This window comes from Somniosus microcephalus, chromosome 11 (genome assembly GCF_052327205.1).
Source record: "Somniosus microcephalus isolate GS21.2 chromosome 11, FLI_Smic_1.0, whole genome shotgun sequence".
NCBI lineage: Eukaryota > Metazoa > Chordata > Chondrichthyes > Squaliformes > Somniosidae > Somniosus > Somniosus microcephalus.
This window is the reverse complement of record NC_140997.1, coordinates 84,691,834-84,710,145: the sequence shown is the minus strand read 5'-3', so window position 1 is coordinate 84,710,145 and position 18,312 is coordinate 84,691,834. Positions and strand designations below refer to the sequence as shown.

Genomic DNA, 18,312 nt, shown 5'->3' with positions numbered 1-18,312 from the left:
TACATGAGACATGGGGTTGACTCGTTCCTGTGACACTAGGAACTGGTCGACGTGGCGTCTCACAATGTTCTCCCCGACATCCACTGTGTACATTAGTGGCCCCTGCCGTGTGCATATCGTTCCGGGTTGCCATTTCTCTGTTCGGTAGTCGCGGGCCAAGACTGGTTGTCCTACATTGAAGCTCCTTGTCGGCTTCTCATTGATGTGCTGGAATTGCTTATCCTCAACATTTCTTCGCACATTTGGTCTGAGCAAATCCAGACGAGATCTCAACCTTCAGTTAAAGAACATCATGGCCGGGGTCTGGTTGGCAACTGCATGTGTCGCATTTCTGTAGGCTAACAGGAAATTGTCCACCTTATGCTGTAGTGGACTGTCATCATCGCACATGGCCCTTATTGCCTTTTTAAAGGTTTGTACGAACCTCTCAGCCAATCCATTTGTGGCTGGATGATATGGGGTGGATGTGTAATGCCTTACCCCATTCCTTCTCATAAATTTCCGAAACTCTTCGGACACAAACTGTGGTCCGTTATCAGAGCAAATCTGCTCTGGCAAGCCGTTCCTGGCAAATATGGACCGTAGGACTGCAATCGTTTTCTCTGTAGCGGTGGAGGACATTTTGATCACATCAGGCCATTTCGAGTGCGCATCCACTGCTATTAAGAACATTGAGTCCATGAATGGACCAGCAAAATCAATATGCACCCGTTGCCATGGAGAGGAGGGCCACTCCCATGGGTGTAGAGGGGCATGTGGTGGTGCATTTTGGACCTTCTGGCATCCTGAGCAGCTCTTTGTTAGGTCCTCGATTTGTTGATCGATCCCCGGCCACCACACATAAGCCCTAGCAAGGCTTTTCATTTTCACCCCTCCCAGATGGCCTTCGTGAAGCTCATTGAGCACTCTCTCCCTTAACTTGGGTGGAATTACCACTCGGGATCCACACATCACTGTCCCCTGGCATACTGACAGCTGTTCTCTTCTGGATGAGAATGCTGGCAACAGTGAGTCGCCATGTGTTGGCCATCCCTTCACCGTCAAATCATATACCCGAGACACTGTCGGATCATTTCGGGTCTCTTTCTCTATATCCGCGTTAGTTACTGGCAAGCGTTCAATTATCGACGAATAAAATATTTCGATAGGGTCCACTGCTGGTGCTTCCTCCACAGTAGGCAGTGGCAGGCATGATAGCCCATCAGCGTTTCCATGCTGTTTCGTGCCCTTATACTCTATTTCATATTGGTTCGCCCCTAGAAAAAGGGACCATCTTTGTAGCCGTTGTGCAGTCATCACCGGAACGCCCTTCTTTGGATTAAAGATGGAGACAAGTGGTTGGTGGTCAGTCAGCAAGGCGAACTTCTGCCCATGCAGATAGTGGTTGAATATTTTTACTCCCCATACTAGGCTGAGGGCCTCCCTGTTAATCTGGGCATAGTTGCGCTCGGCTGAGGTTAGTGACCGAGACGCAAAGGCTACTGGCCTCTCCAACCCGTCTGGGAATTTGTGCGACAGCACCGCTCCAATACCATAGGGTGATGCATCACACGCCAACCGAATTGGTAGTGCTGGGTTGAAATGGGCCAACACCTCTTTTGATGTGATCAATTCTTTGCACTTCTGGAAAGCTCGTTTACATTCGTCATTCCACATCCATGGTAACCCCTGTTGCAGTAGGGTGTTCAGTGGGTGTAATACTGTAGACAAATTTGGTAAGAACTTATGGTAGTAGTTCACCAGCCCAAGGAACGACCTCAATTGTGACACATTTTCCGGTGCTGGAGCCTTGACTACTGCCTCAATCTTTTCAGGGGACTTATGTAACCCCTCTTCATCAATAACGTGGCCACAATACGAGATCTGCTTCTGGAAAAACTCGCACTTGTGGTGATTAGCTCGTAGTCCATATTCCTTTAATCTAGTGAGCACCTTCTCCAGGTTGGCGAGGTGATCTCTGTCATTTTCGCCCGTGACCAGGATGTCGTCCAAATAACACTGGGTCCCTGAAATCCCTTGCAGGACTTGATCCATTGCCCTTTGCCAAATAGCCGGAGCCGATGCTTCCCCGAACACCAGCCGATTGTATTGGTAGTGACCTTTATGAGTGTTGATCGTGAGGTATTGTTTCGAGGCTTCTTCTACCTCCATTTGCAGGTATGCCTGGGCCAGATCAATCTTAGTGAAGCGTTTACCTCCAGATAGCGAGGCGAAAATATCTTCAATCCGTGGAAGCGGATATTGTACCGTGTGAAGGACTGGGTTCACTGTCACCTTAAAATCCCCACAGATGGGGACCTTCTTTGGTTCCCCAGGCATATTACTCAACGACCTCTTCATTACAGGAACGATGGGTGTAGCCCACTCGCTCCAGTCCACTTTGGACAGTACTCCTGAACGTTCCAAACCTTCCAGCTCTGCTTCGACGGCTGGTCGGATCGCATAAGGCACTGGTCTGGCCTTAAAAAACTTTGGGCTTGCATTTTCCTCTATTTTAATCGTCGCTGTTATGCCTTTTAGTGTTCCGAGTCCCTCCTGGAACACTTCTTGTGCGTCAGTTAGCATTTTTGACAGTCGTCCAGGTGTGACGTCGTCATCCTTTTTGGCCTCAACCTTCAGTGCCTGTATGGAATGCCAATCTAATTGTATCTTCCGGATCCATTCACATCCTAGTAGTGGTGGTCCTCCATCTGGCAATACATATAGGTCCATTTTTGGTAATTCCTGGCCTTTGAATATCACGTTCACCCTTATTTTTCCTTTGGGATAGACTTTTTGCCCCGTGTACAATCTCTGTAGCTTTCAAGGGTATATGTGAGAATAGCTGCTTGTAGTCCCTTCGGTTTATGACTGTTAGGGCTGATCCTGTGTCCAATTCCATTTTCACTTGGACTCCGTCTATCTTGAGCGTGACCCAGATAGTCTGGTGATCCTCCATTTTGATTACATTATGTAGTTTCAGACAACCCAGCTCCTTGCTTCCGGAGTCTGTATCACTTTTCTGTTCATCTGAACTACTGTCCATCACCTTATGTACCTTTTTGTACTTCTCCTGTAGAGATTTCTTGCTGCTGGTTTTCTTCCCTGACCTGCAGACTCTTGCTATGTGTCCTGCTTTTCCACACTGTCTGCACACTTGGTCTTTGAACCAACAATCCTTCTGGTCGTGTGTTGTTCTGCCGCAGCGATAACACTTCCCTGCACCATATGACATTTCATTAGTGCCATATTCTTGCGGTCTCCGTTGTATCTCTGCAGCGCCCCGTGCAGCTGCTTCGTGTGATACTGCTATGCTGAAAGCCTTGTCCAGCATAAGATCCTTTTCTGATAGAAGCCGTTTCTGGGTTCCTTCACTTTGAAGCCCACACACAAACTTGTCCCTTAACGTATGTGCTAGTCCCATTCCAAACTGGCAGTGTTTCGATAGCTTGCGCAGTTCCGTTAAATACTCAGCATTACTTTCGTCTTTCTGCTGGTTCCTTTTGTGGAACTTAAATCTTTCTGCTATCAGCAGCGGTGTGGGGTTTAAGTGGTCCTGTAGGATTTCCAGTATGCTTTTGAAATCCTTATCCACTGGCTTCTCTGGGGTTATTAAGTTTCGCAGTAAGCCATACGTTTTTGCACCCATGGAATTCAACAAAACCAGTGCTTTCCTGGCATCTGGCACTTCATTCGCCTTACAGTACACCTCAATGCGTTCCACATATGTCGCCCAATCTTCGACTTCATTGTCGAACGCAGTGACACTGCCACTCTTCGGCATCCCTGGGTGTGGTTAGACTTTCTAAAATGGCGTCTCCCGCGCTCTCCCTTCTTCTCCGCTGGCTCAAAATGGCGTCTCCCGCGCTTTCCTTTCTTCCCGCGCTCGCCCTTCTTCTCCGCTGTGGCTTCAAAAATGGCATCTCCCGCGCTCTCCCTTCTTCTCCGTGGCTCAAATGGCGCGCTCTCCCTTCTTCTCCGCAGCTCAAATGGCATCTCCCGCGCTGTCTTTCTTTCCCCGCGGACGCTGCTCAGCCCTTAAGCCCTGGCTGCACTCTGCGCGTTCTCCTGTGCGCCTCTCTCATTGCCGCCGCTCAGTCCTGAACCCCGGCTGTGCTTTACCCTCTCTCTCTTTTTGTTTTCCGTCAACGTCGCTCGGTCTTCAACCCCCGGCTGCGCCCTGTGCGCTCTACCCTCTCTCTTACCCCGTCGACGCTGCTCGGCCTTTTCTGTGCCGTCGGTCGGCTCCAGCCGCCGTTGTCCGGGAAGGGTCTGCGCTGTACCTGTTGCCAGTCTGTTGCTGGATCGTCGTGGCTGGAGAACCAAGCCCAGCTCTCAACAGCCTCCCCTGCGATGTTCACTCGCTCTGCCGGATGACTGGGCGGTTGCTCGTGGTCGATGCCCGTCCTTCTGGCCTCGACTTTCTTCCACCGTCCTCCTGGAGCGAATCCTTGGAAGGAAATGCAGAATTGCAGGTAGATTCGAATCGACCTCGTCGCCACTGTTGAATCCGTAAATCTTAAGGTATGGTGTTCTTCAATAACTAGACGGAGTCTGTAGATTAACAATCAACAGGTGCTTACTGGAGGAGGGTAGTCTAAAGACTAACAGTACAGATGCCTGCTCAAGGCTTATATACAGGTGTGGTCACTGCCGGTACTACAGTATACAGGAGCTGTAAAAGCAGTTCTCTCTTAAAAGTACGTACACTACAATTGGGAGTGGGCAGGGAAGTGGACGTGAGTCTAGGTTCGGATCAGCCATGATCCTATTGAATGACGGAGCAGGCCCGAGGGGCCGTATGGCCTACTCCTGCTCCTACTTCTTATGTTCTTATGTTCTTATACCTTTTGAGAGTCAAACAAATTACAACTGCTTAACCAGCTTCTACTGCTCCTGGGCCTGGCCAAATTGGCCATTAACTGGTCCAGGCAGCGGGCGGTCGAGGGGGTCATTCGGCCTGACTGCCTGCCTCTCTTCCACGGCCACGTTTGCACCCAGGTGGCACGCTCAAGGCCTTCCGCGACCGGTGGGCACCGCAGGGACTGGAGTGCATCATCACCACTGGAAACAAAATTTTAATTTACTTTGTTAAATTTCATTTGTTGTGGTTTTTGTTAAGTTACAGTTTTAGTTGATCTCACCAAAACAGGATCAGCTTCTAGTTCACAGCTTTTACCACCTAATCAAGCAACCATTTACAGCTGATAGCTGTTAACTGCTAACTGCCACTGACTATGCAGTTTCTTTTATGTTACACGACAAAGCTAAATTCCAATCTGATGATTGCTTACCTGACTTACCTTATAGTTACCAGTAAATTCCTCCTCTCCACCTATTCCTACTGTCACCAAATTCTTCCACTCTGCTTGTGATCCACTCTGATTGCGCTTCACCCAGCTCTGTCTCCAAGCTCTGTGCTCAAGCTAATATTAAAAGTGTTCCATGCCTCAACACTAATAAATGTAACATCAAAAATTGCAAAAAGTAAACAAAAATTCTATTTAAAATGCTGGTCATGAAATGACATTTGATATCTGTACATTGGTATTATCTGGTTGGAGGTGGTAGAGCAGATTCTGGTAGGGTGTATCCCATTTCTTATTAATACAGCTAACACTGGCAAAAGAAGAAAGCTTACAGTAAGTTTGATCCGGGGACTGTAGGTGGGTGGTATTCAGTGGAGGCATTTCCTGACAAATCCAGTGTTACATGTAATTGTAGATAGGAGTAACAATATAACATGGGCAGGCTACCCAAATACCAAAGTAACGCACCAATTGCTCAAAGTTCTGTATCAAGTTGAATGCCATGCTGGGTACAGTCTTTGTTCACAGTGTGTGAGGCTCCCAGGAGCAGAGGCCTTTGCTTCTGTTTGAGAGCAGAGTGTATATTATGGGCAGCTGTTGCAATGAAATTTGATCTGTGTGCCTAAACCAATTACAACTTGAAGTGATGACAGCAGTAGACAGACGCTACTAGTCAGACTTACTGAAACTTCCACCCACCACTAGCTTGACTGCACCAAATATATTATGTCCACAACATAAAAATGTGAAGGGAAAAATAATTTCCTATTTGATTTTGTAGAATTTTCATAGTAACGAGGCAGTCTTTGAGGCTGTGGAACAGCAGGATCTTGATGCCGTCCAGATGCTCCTAAACCTCTACAGTACAGAGGAGCTGGATTTGAACACACCAAACAGTGAAGGCTTGATGCCTTTAGACATTGCAATCATGACCAACAATGTGCCCATGGCCAAGATGCTTCTGCAGGCTGGAGCTAAGGAGAGCCCACACTGTAAGTCCAATGGGGTTTTCAATCTTTAATTGATGGCATCAGCTTCCTTCAAATGGAAATAAGACACACCAATTCCTTTGATGAAGGCAACTATCTCCATGTAGAAAACATCAGAGTTTCTGATTATTGAGTTAGTAAATGCACTGGGTATGGTTATATGGAGTCATGTAGGTTAGCAGGTCCTAGGTTGATCTCAGCCACTGGCAGGAATGTGACAATTGGCCTCGGTACAGCTGGCTTAGAGAGGTGGAAATCAACTAAGATCCCACTCCTGATCAAAACCCAGCGACTCGTGCTGGAAAGGGGGTCTTTCTGTCTGCGTGTCTGTATGCAAGTACCCTCGTTTGTGTCTGCATATGCATGTCAGTGTGATTATCTTTGAGTGTGTGTGTATATTAGTGAGTGTGTGTACATGAGTGAGTGTGTGTCTATATGAGTGAGTGTGTCTATTAGTGAGTGTGTGTACAGGAGTGAGTGTGTGTGTGTATTTTTTTTAATTCATTCATGGGATGTGGGCGCAGCTGGCAAGGCCAGCATTTATGGCCCATCCCTAATTTCCCTTGAGAAGGTGATGGTGAGCCACCTTCTTGAACCGCTGCAGTCCATGTGATGAAGGCACTACCACAGTGCTGTTAGGTAGAGGGTTCCAGGATTTTGACCCAGCGATGATGAAGGAACGATGATATATTTCCAAGTCAGGGTGGTGTGTGATTTGGAGGGAGTATTAGTGAGTGTGTGTACATGAGTGAGTGTGTGTATATATTAGTGAGTATGTGTATATGAGTGAATGAGTGTGTGTATGTATATATTAGTGAGTGTGTGTATATAAGTGAGTGTGTGTATGTTGTTGGAGGATAGAATTGGCACTGGATGTGATGTTTTCTACAGGTGAAATATCCTGTCGATACTCACAGTCTAGACTCACATGCAGAGAATAACCATGTGGGGAAGGTATCTGAGGAGTGGCACTCATGGAACCCAACAGGAGCCTTTTGGAGGAGGGGGCGTAACTGGAGAAAAGGGAAAAAAACCTGCAGTGTGGGCTCGCTTGCTGTGGGTTTCTGTGGTTCATGAGAGCATTGAATGCAAAAATGGTTCATCTCATCTAAAGAGTCTGGAGGGGGTTTCCCAGCTTGGAGTTAAAATATACTGTAGGGCAAAGCAGAAGGAGCTTTACTCTGTATCTAACCTGTGCTGTACCTGCCCTGGGAGTATTTCATGGGACAGTGTAGCAAGAGCTTTACTCTGTATCTAACCCATTCTGTACCTGCCCCGGGAGTGTTTGATGGGACAATGTAGAGGGAGCTTTACTCTGTATCTAACCCATGCTGTACTTTAAATAACAAAAGAAAATGCTGGAAATATTCAGAAGTCCAGGCAGCATCCGTGGGAGTGTTTGATGGGACAGTGTAGCGAGAGCTTTACTCTGGATCTAACCTGTGCTGTACCAGTCCTGGGAGTGTTTGATGGGACTGTGTCGTGAGAGCTTTACTCTGTATCTAACCCGTGCTGTTCCTGCCCTGGGAGTGCGTGATGGGACAGTGTAGCGCTGTATTTAACCCATGCTGTACCTGCCCCGGGAGCTTTTGATGGGACAGTGTAGAGGGAGCTTTACTCTGTATCTAACGCGTGCTGTACCTGCCCTGGGAGTGATTGATGGGACCGTGTAGAGGGAGCTTTACTCTGTATCTAACCTGTGCTGTACCTGCCCCGGGAGCTTTTGATGGGACAGTGTAGAGGGAGCTTTACTCTGTATCTAACGCGTGCTGTACCTGCCCTGGGAGTGTTTGATGGGACAGTGTAGAGGGAGCTTTACTCTGTATCTAACCCGTGCTGTACCTGCCCTGGGAGTGATTGATGGGACCGTGTAGAGGGAGCTTTACTCTGTATCTAACCCATGCTGTACCTGCCCCAGAAGTGTTTGATGGGACAGTGTAGAGGGAGCTTTACTCTGTATCTAACCCGTGCTGTACCTGCCCTGGGAGTGATTGATGGGACACTGTAGAGGGAGCTTTACTCTGTTACTAACCCGTATTGTACCTGTCCTGAGAGTATTTGATGGTACAATGTAGAGGGAGCTTTACTCTGTATTTAACCCGTACTGTACCTGGCCTGGGAGTGTTTGATGGGACCGTGTAGAGGGAGCTTTACTCTGTATCTAACCCGTGCTGCACCTGCCCTGAGAGTGTTTGATGGGACAATGTAGAGGGAGCTTTACTCTGTATCTAACCTGTACTGTACCTGCCCTGGGAGTGTTTGATGGGACAGTGTAGAGGGAGCTTTACTCTGTTACTAACCCATGCTGTACCTGCCCATAGAGTGTTTAATGGGACAATGTAGAGGGAGCTTTACTCTGTATCTAACCCATACTGTACCTGGCCTGGGAGTGTTAGATGGGACCGTGTAGAGGGAGCGTTACTCTGTATCTAACCTGTGCTGTACCTGCCCTGGGAATGTTTGATGGGACAATGTAGAGGGAGCTTTACCCTGTATCTAACCCATACTGCACCTGCCCTGAGAGTGTTTGATGGGACAGCGTAGAGGGAGCTTTACTCTGTATCTAACCCGTACTGCACCTGCCCTGGGAGTGTTTGATTGGACAGTGTAGAGGGAGCTTTGCTCTGTATCTAACCCGTGCTGTACCTGGCCTGGGAGTGTTTGATGGAACTGCGTAGAGGGAGCTTTGCTCTGTATCTAACCCGTACTGTACCTGCCCTGGGAGTGTTTGATTGGACAGTGTACGGCGAGCTTTACTCTGTATCTAACCCATACTGTACCTGGCCTGGGAGTGTTTGATGGAACCGTGTAGAGGGACCTTTACTCTGTATCTAACCCGTGCTGTACCTGCCCTGGGAGTGTTTGACGGGACAGCGTAGAGGGAGCTTTACTCTGTAACTGACCCGTGCTGTACCTGCCGTGGGAGTGTGTGATGGGACAGTGTAGAGGGTGCTTTACTCTGTATCTAACCCATGCTGTACCTGCCCTGGGAGTGTTTGATGGAACCGTGTAGAGGTATATGTTGGATAGAAAATTCAATGCCCACCCCATGCAAAGAGATGGTGATCTGCCATCAGATGGTGAACCTTATTTAACAACAACATATGTATAATGTCCGGAATGTGTCAATTAGTCTGATGGTTGCTCTGAAAAGGTGCTTTAGCCAGTTGGAGAGTGATCGGAGGAGATTGACTCTTTCGTGCCAAAGCTGTGTTGAGATTGGGTAGAGAGGTGGCTTGCCAGAATTCAGCTAACATCAACTTCCCCTTGCAGTTGTGAGTTTGGAGAGTCGGGCCTTACACTTGACAACGCTGGTGCGAGAGTCTGAGCAGCGTGTGAATGAGCTAACCACACAGGTAGTGAACGAGACACCAGATGCAGACTGCACAGACAAAGAGAAACAGCTGAAAGCCTGGGAGTGGCATTACCGACTCTTCAAACGGATGAAAGCTGGCTTTGAACATGCACGTGAGTATGACTTGCCAAAGTACACAGGCGCTGCTTTCTTTTGTTTTCTCTGTGAATTCTTCCCTGCAACTCTATGCCCCGCCCTCCCGGTGACCTCTTCCAGCCAGACCAGCAGAGTAATCTAAGCTAAAGCCATCTCTGTGGGCAGGTTGCTCAGCACTGAGCAGGCAGCATAGTTCATGCAAACCAGGACAGTTATGCTGATCTCACCCATAATTGCAGAGATGTACAATCCCTACTTGGCAAAGCTTCATCTGAATGAGGCCGAACACAAGCGACAGAAGTGCCACAGACAGATTGGGCTGGCAGGATTCCTGGCAGCCAAATCTGTAGGCTCCTCATTGGAAGTGCATGGCTGTGACAGATTGTCCAAAATGAAAATAACATCTGTCACCAGGAAAAAGAATGTTGTAAGCTCCCAGGATGGCTCAGTTGTTGCAGGCAGAGTGTGACGGAGACAGACAGACCAGAACGTCTCTGAACCTACTGCTGGTTTGTGCTGAATAACTGATTTCAATATGGCTGATTGAACAGAGAGCCACGGGCAATCTATAAATGATTTGGTAAAGTTATTGGCAAATGGAAGTAAAGTGGTCATATCTCTGTGGGCTGAATATAGAGACTAGCCTTCAGGGAGGTATATAGTAGCAGCTCAGCCACCATTTTGAGGCTCGCAGCTGTTGCTTAGCAACACAAATACTGCAAGTCAAAGGCTGAGATTCCAGGTGCAGTAAAATATGTGCCAACCACTTCATCACAGACAGAATCTCAACCACTTCATCACAGACAGAATCTCAACCACTTCATCACAGACAGAACCTCAACCACTTCATCACAGACAGAGCCTCAACCACTTCATCACAGACAGAATCTCAACCACTTCATCACAGACAGAATCTCAACCACTTCATCACAGACAGAACCTCAACCACTTCATCACAGACAGAATCTCAACCACTTCATCACAAACAGAATCTCAACCACTTCATCACAGACAGAACCTCAACCACTTCATCACAGACAGAATCTCAACCACTTCATCACAGACAGAATCTCAACCACTTCATCACAGACAGAATCTCAACTACTTCAGCACAGACGGAACCTTTACAGCAAACGCCTCGAATGTATTTTGGTTTAACATGGTGGGGCACATGGTGGGGTAACTTGGTGGGGCACCACAATGCTGACTAATTTTGTGCCCACTGGGTTCTCAATCTCATTTCTTGACTGTGGAGAAGCAGAGACCTAGATTTCTGCTCTTGAGCTCCCATTGTGGCAGCATAACTGGGACAGTTGGTACTGAAAACTGGGCAGGAGCTGTGTTCTGCCAGAACTCTGCCCACTTTAGCACCCAGCCCATTATCCATGTCATGTCTGTGGGGAGACAAAGTGCCAGTCCCTTTGTGGATGCTCCATGCAAATCATACCTCATATTTTCCACAATTTCTACTTCATTCGTGCCCAGTCCAGTTCCTGTCTATATAAAATAGAGGGCTGGGATACTGAAAAAATGGAAGCGATCAGTATCGTAGGATTTTCACAAACCGTATTTCTGACTCGATTTTGGTGAGGTTTTTTTCTGTTGCCAACTCGGAAATGTAGTAAACTGTGAAGAGGATAGTAACAGACTCCAGGAGGACACAGACAGACTGGTGAAATGGACCAACACATCGCAGGTGAAATGTAATGCCGAGATGTGTGAAGTGATTCATTTTGGTAGGAAGAGTGAGGAGAGGCAATATAAACTAAATGGTACAATTCTAAAGGGAGTGCAAGAACAGAGACCTGGAGGTGTATGTACACAAATCTTTGAAGGTGGCAGGACAAGTTGAGAAGGCTGTTAAAAAGGCATATGGGATTCTTGGCTTTATTAATAGAGACATTGGGCAGGATTTTAACTTAGGTGCGGGATGGTGTCGTGTTCTCCGAATAACTTAAATGGCCAATTGATTTCCAACGTGTGGGAAGCCTTTGCAAATGGGTTTTTCATGACTGAAAGTCCCCTTCGATGATGTCATCATTGCTGCTGCATTTAAGGGCCACAGCAAGCCTTGCTTCTTCTGCAGGCTTCCAAGCTTTCTCCATTTGGTGTCAGAGGGACCTGCAGGAAAGATGACAAGCGGGAGGACAAGAGCAGCTCCTCGTTTCGACGAGGTGGCCCTGCAGGCATTGGTGGATGGGGCTAGGATCAACAGGGAGGTGCTCTTCCCTTCCTCAGGGAGGAAGAGGGCTCCCAAGCACACTAAGGCTGTGTGGATGCAGGTGGCTGAGGAGGTCAACTCCTTGGGAGTCACACGGCGAACCTGGATTCAGTGCCGGAAAAGATTTCATGACCTTCAGCGCACTGGAAAAGTGAGTATGAATTTCCCATCACCCTCAATCTGACCCCCATTGCCTTTCCTCACCAGCACTCAGCTTTAGCAATCTCTCCCTCCACATCCCACTTGACACTGACATCCATGCTACCCATTCCCTCTCTCTCTATGCTCACATTCACATAACTATTCGACTATGCAGCCCTCACACTCCCTATCACTCTGATGCTATGAAAACAACTGACAACAGAGAGGGAGGGCCCTTGGTCTTGCCACCTCACTCCATCTTTGTCTCCTTCTAAATGTCTATGCTATGCAATCTCTACACTCACTCCTTCATTCTCACTCAACCTCCACTTGTCTCCCTCATTGCAGGAAAAGAGAGCTCACAACAAAAGAGAGCGAGCGAGGACAGGAGGAGGGACAGCCTCTATAGTCCACCTGACCCCCTGGGAGGAGGCGGCACTCGAAATAGTGGGACTGGAGGATGATGCACATGCACATGCACATGATGATGGACAGACGGGTGCAACACAGCAAGCTGGTGACAGAAAAATTTCCCATCTCTCTCTTTGACATTGCATGAGTCGCTGATAATGATTGTGAAGCTCTAACAGATGGACTTATGAGCATCTGCAAAAAGCAATGTGCATGTAGCCTTGGCATCACATCTCTGACTGTTTCCTTTACTCCCCCACAGGACCATCACAAGCATCCATCCCCCCTAGCCAGGAAGAAGAGGCTGAGCAGTCAGACTCCTCAGAGGAAGCTGCAACCTCTGAGGGCGCAGCGTCACCAGAAATCTGCGCACCCAGCACCAGCGCAGACACTCACACCTCAGTGGGACCTTCGGGACATAGTGTAGTGTTGTCACCTGGTGTATCACAGCTCACAAGTGAGCATCAGCAGATTGTGGAGACAGGGACAGCAGTGGAGAGTCCTAGTTGGAGGGCGAAGGACTCTGCCAGCTCGGCTCAGCAGCATGTTGACCCTCTGCCTCTGGGTCCATCCATGAGATCAGTGGTGATGGAACTCCAGGAACAGATGCAGGAGTCTCTGGCAGGTTTTGTCTCTAGGGTCACTGCGAGTGTGGAGCAAATGGAGGAGTCCATAGCGACCATGACCAGAGCCTTTGTGGAGTCATTGGCTCATGAACGCATCACCACGGAAGGGGTGGCAACCTCCGTGGAAAGGATGGCTACTGTAGAGGAGAGGATGGCTACGGTAGAGGAGAGGATGGCTATGACCATGGAGGAGCTTAGTCGCCAGGGTATGGAAAACATGGTCATTGTTCAGAATAGAATGACATCTCTTGAGGAGCGATGGGCATCTATTGAACAGAGAAACCAGACCTTCATGGAAGTCCTTCTGAGTAGGACTGCCATTGCAGATATGGGTCCCCATGGCCCCCCTGATGCACAGCAAGGTGCTCTCCAGCCACTTGCAGGCGCTGAGGGGGACCTGACCCATGAGAGGGAGGTTGGTGGCAGACCTCAAGGAAGTGGGGGCTCCTCTCCAAGCGTTCACACTTCCATGCCACTGCAGAGCCCTCGGTCAGAGCCCCACTGGAGTCCACACCCAAGTGAGATAGGCGTCTCAACCCCTGCACAGCCGCAGGAGCAGCAGACTGTTGACGAGCCCTCAGAGGCTCGCCACCACAGAGGACGCCCACCAAAGGTGTCGAGACAGGAGCAGCAAAGTGAGCAAGGGGCCTCCACATCTGCTGAAGCCACAGGGGAGGCACCACGTAGGAGCACGCGTAAGAGGAAAATTCCGCACAAATAGTCACAAGGGTAGTCACTTGGGTGCAATTTTGTGTTTACTGCAAAAATGCCATCATTTTGGTAATGTACATAAAATTTCTGATGGCAAATGGTGCAGTTGTATCGTCTGTCATTTCGCTAGTGGGACTTCCACATTGAGGGCTTAGGCATACTTGCAACTGTCAGTATGGTGGTCAGAGTGCTAGGAATCCTCTGGTTCTTGGCCATTGTCAATGCTCTGGTAAGAAGCTGCGAGGCAAAAGTGTTTGTTTGACTAGGCTAAGCAAATCTGGCCAGGGTGAGTGCGTCCCTTGCATCCCGGGCAGCAATGTTGTCGTGCGCTGGCGCCTTCTGGCCTGTGCATCTTCAGGTGGGTGACTAGCAGCTCGCTGCTCCTGTTGATGCTCCTGCTGTTGGTGCTGCTGTTGCTCATCGTACTGCTGCTGCTGCGGCAGGTCTGCATCCGAATCTGATGTCCAGGAGGAAAGGAATTAAATGTTTGCCATGCTTCTGGAATATGCCTCAGTTGAAGAAGCGCTTAGTCAAGGTGGGGAGAGGGTTTCCCAGGAGGTCACACTGGAGATGGTTGTGAGGCTCCAACCTTCCACAGGTGTGGTTAAGCCTTCTAAAAGCTGCTACAGACCTGAGACCACTAAGTCCTGCCACCTGCAAATCATGGCTGATCAAATCTTCTCTTTAATGGTTGACCTGCAGTTGATAGTCAGCAATCCAATCGTGCTCCCGCCAGGTTTCACATTCGTGTTTCCCACCAGGCGTGCTTCATGTGGGAAAAGGGTTAAATTTGCAAGGGCCTTTCAAAATAGGATTATGGAGGTGATTTAGTGTCAGGGCGAGGCTGGTTCTGGACCCAAGTGCAGACAGACGAGGCGAGAAGCAGGTATGCAGTCTTAAATAAAAGTACTTTACTAGAATCACACAGGTAAACAGTTACAAACACAGGAGCTCAAGACAAGCTACCACTAGGCAAACGGCTTGTCAAGACTGAGCACAGAGGGAAGAAACCACAGAACTTAAATACAAGCAAAAACAGGTGAAACCAATAAACCTGATAAAAGGCAGTTAAGTAATAAACACAGGAGAAACTAGTAACAATTAGCAAAGGGAAAAAACAAGTGAAGGTGCCATCTAGGGGTTACTGAGGGAACTAACCGGCACCCTCACAGGACCCCCTCCCCTAGGAACGGCTCCTGACATTCCTCCTGGACGATCAGGGTGGCGACGGCGAAAATCCCTGATGAGTTCAGGATCCAAAATGTCCCGGGCCGGAACCCAGGAACGCTATTCAGGACCATAACCCTCCCAGTCGACCAGGTATTGAATGCTCCTCCTAACCCGACGACTATCAAGGAGGCGACAGACAGTGTAGGCTTGCTGACCGTCAATCATGCGGGGGGGGGGGGGAGGTCTGGAAGCAGGAACCAAGGGACTGGTAAGTACCGGCTTGAGGTGAGAGATGTGGAACTTGGGATGTATCTTCATCGACCGAGGAAGGAGGAGCCGGTAGGCCACAGGGTTTACTTTTTGCAAAATCCTAAAAGGTCCGATGAACCAGGGAGCCAACTTGCGTGACTCCACATGGAGTGGAATATTCCGGGTAGACAGCCAGACCTTCTGTCCAGTCCGGAACCGAGGAGCTGGGCGGCGGTGTCGGTCAGCCTGCACTTTCTGCCAAGAAGAAGCGAGCTGTAAGGCGGATCGGACCCTCCTCCAGGTACGGCGGCAGCGTTGGACGAACCCCTGGGCAGCGGGACTCCTACCTCCCTCTCCTGTTCAGGGAAGAGTGGCGGTTGGAAGCCATATTGACATTCGAAAGGTGAGAGGACAGTGGAGGAGCTCTGAAGGGTATTGTGCGCGTACTCCGCCCAGACCAGATACTTGCTCCAGGTGGAAGGATTGGAGGACACAAAGCTTCTTAGCACCCTCTCCAGATCTTGGTTGGTTCTCTCAGTCTGGCCGTTAGACTGTGGGTGGAACCCAGAGGAGAGACTGACGGAAGCGCCCAGGAGGGAACAAAAAGCCTTCCAGAACCTGGATGAGAACTGGGGATCACGGTCAGAGACGACATCCAGGAGCAAGCCATGGAGGCGGAAAACATGCTGGACAACCAGCTGGGCAGTCTCTCTGGCAGAGGGAAGCTTGACAAGAGGGACGAAGTGAGCAGCCTTGGAAAAGCGATCGACCAGAACTAGGATGGTAGTGAATCCCTCAGATGGAGGTAGCCCGGTGATGAAATCCAGGGCGATATGAGACCAGGGACGGCTGGGGATGGGCAAGGGATGCAGGAGACCAAGCGAAGGTTGTTGGGATGTCTTGTTCTGGGCATAGACGGGACAAGCGGAGACAAAGGCCCGGGTGTCGGCTTCAATAGAGGGCCACTAGAACCTCCTCTTAAGGAACTCGAGAGCCCGACGGATCCCAGGATGACCAGTCAATCGAGAAGAGTGCCCCCATTGAAGGACCTGGGCACGCACCTGACTGGGTACATAAAGGCTATGAGGAGGGCCTCTTCCAGGGTCAGCCTCCTGACGTTGGGCCCCTCGCACCACAGTCTCAACCTCCCATGCGACGGGAGCAACGATGCAGGAACTGTGGATGATAGGTTCCGGGGTCCGGTCCTTTTCCGAGGGGTCAAACTGGCGAGAAAGGGCATCCGGTTTGAGGTTCTTAGACCCTGGGTGGTAAGACAGGAGAAAGTTGAACCGGTTAAAGAAGAGAGCCCACCTGGCCTGCCGAGGGTTGAGGCGCTTGGCGTCCTGGATATATGTCAGATTTTTATGGTCGGTCCAGACGACAAAAGGATGCTCTGCTCCCTCCAACCAGTGTCTCCACTCCTCCAAGGCCAACTTAACTGCCAAGAGCTCCCTGTTGCCGACATCATAGTTACTCTCTGCTGGCTTCAGGCGATGGGAAAAGAAGGCACAGGGATGTAGCTTTTGGTCCTTAGGGGAGCGCTGGGACAGGACAGCCCCGACTCCAATATCCGAGGCATCCACCTCTATGATAAAAGGCAGGGTGGGGTCAGGGTGTACCAGAATGGGAGCAGAGCTGAAGCGTTGTTTGAGCTCCTGGAAGGCCCGTTCTGCTTCAGAAGACCAACTGAACCGTAAAGACGAGCCCTTGGTCAAAGCAGAGAAGGAGGCGGCAAGGGAGCTGAAGTTGCGGATGAAGCGTCTGTAAAAATTGGCGAATCCCAGGAACCGCTGAACCTGCTTAAACGACGTGGGACGCGGCCAGTTCAAGACGGCTTGAACCTTGCTAGGATCCATCTGGACGCTTCCACGGGAGATGACGTAGCCCAGGAAGTGTAGTGATCAATAACATGTCATTCTGTGGTGGACACTAGGGCCTAGAAATTCACTTGGGCGCGGGCAGCTCGCTTGCGCCCAAAAGTTAGCGATGGGCGGGGAGGCATTAGCGCATGCCGTATATTCGTCTTCTGTGCCCCAATTCGGAAGCGGGCGCTATACCAGGGTGTGCCCGCCTCTGTTTGGGGCGCTGCAACTGAATATCGGCGCACTAGTTGCCGCAGCGCCACCCGATGCGGTGCGGCAGGCTGCGGTACTGCAGGCCTCCTCCTTCTCTTAAGGGGGAGGTGCCTGCAACGGCCGGAGCCCCGATCGCGAGTGCTGGCAAAAGAGCCCGGCACAACGGAGAAGTGCCGGGCTCCACGGAAACCAGCCGGCAATGCCGCGGGGGGGGGTGGAGGAGGCCGGGGAAGGAGGTGCGGGCAGGCGGCCGCCGAAAAAGCGGCCGGCCGCACCTTCCGCTTTAAAGCGCCCCACTATGGCAGCAGGACGGCCCCGTTTTCTGGTCGCTGTTTGCGCCCGCTTCAGAGGAGGCGGCCGCAAATAAATATGGGGATCGGCGCGGTTTCGGGGCGTTACGGGCCACCGCACACACCGATGACGTCATCGGTCCCGGCGCAGCGCCAACGGCTACCGCCGCCAATACCGCTGCACTCAATTTCCGCGCTACCACCCCGCCGGCGCAAAAGACCTCTTTAGGCGCTAAGTGGGCGCAAGGCCCACTGAATTTCTAGGCCTAGGTGTAGCAGTAGAGCTGTATATAACTGTATGTATAAGACTACACTACCCAGCTATACATTATATTAAGATTACATTACCCATGAGGCTAGGCTACCCACAAGGCAGCAGTCAAGATGGAAGCCTCTACAAGATGCTGTACGAGTCCACATGTGCTCAATAAAAGTGTCTAGCAAAAGCTAGCTGTGTTCATAATAAGAATGTCAATTTATTAATGAACATAACAGGAAGGTGACCTTAGAGACGTGGAATTCACATTTCTCAGATTTGACAAAGAGACGGTTCTCCAAGAGCCTCTGCAGCACCCGTCTGATGTGTTGGACATGCTGCTGGAGGGACTTTGAGAAGATGAGAATGTCATCCAAATAAACAAACATGAACTGGTTCAGCAGGTCCCGGAGCATGTCATTGACCAGAGCTTG

At 49.9% G+C, this 18,312-nt stretch overlaps 1 protein-coding gene across 1 annotated transcript in view; it reads left to right on the top strand.

Annotated features, from left to right (window-relative positions):
- The window catches only part of ankfn1b (ankyrin repeat and fibronectin type III domain containing 1b), a 242,534-nt gene that overhangs the window by 14,090 nt on the left and 210,132 nt on the right, over nt 1–18,312 (top strand). The window contains exons 2-3 of the mRNA XM_086000915.1: nt 6,070–6,280; nt 9,551–9,745. Of these exons, the coding sequence (XP_085857041.1) occupies nt 6,070–6,280; nt 9,551–9,745 (406 nt within the window). The remainder of the gene's footprint in view (nt 1–6,069; nt 6,281–9,550; nt 9,746–18,312) is intronic.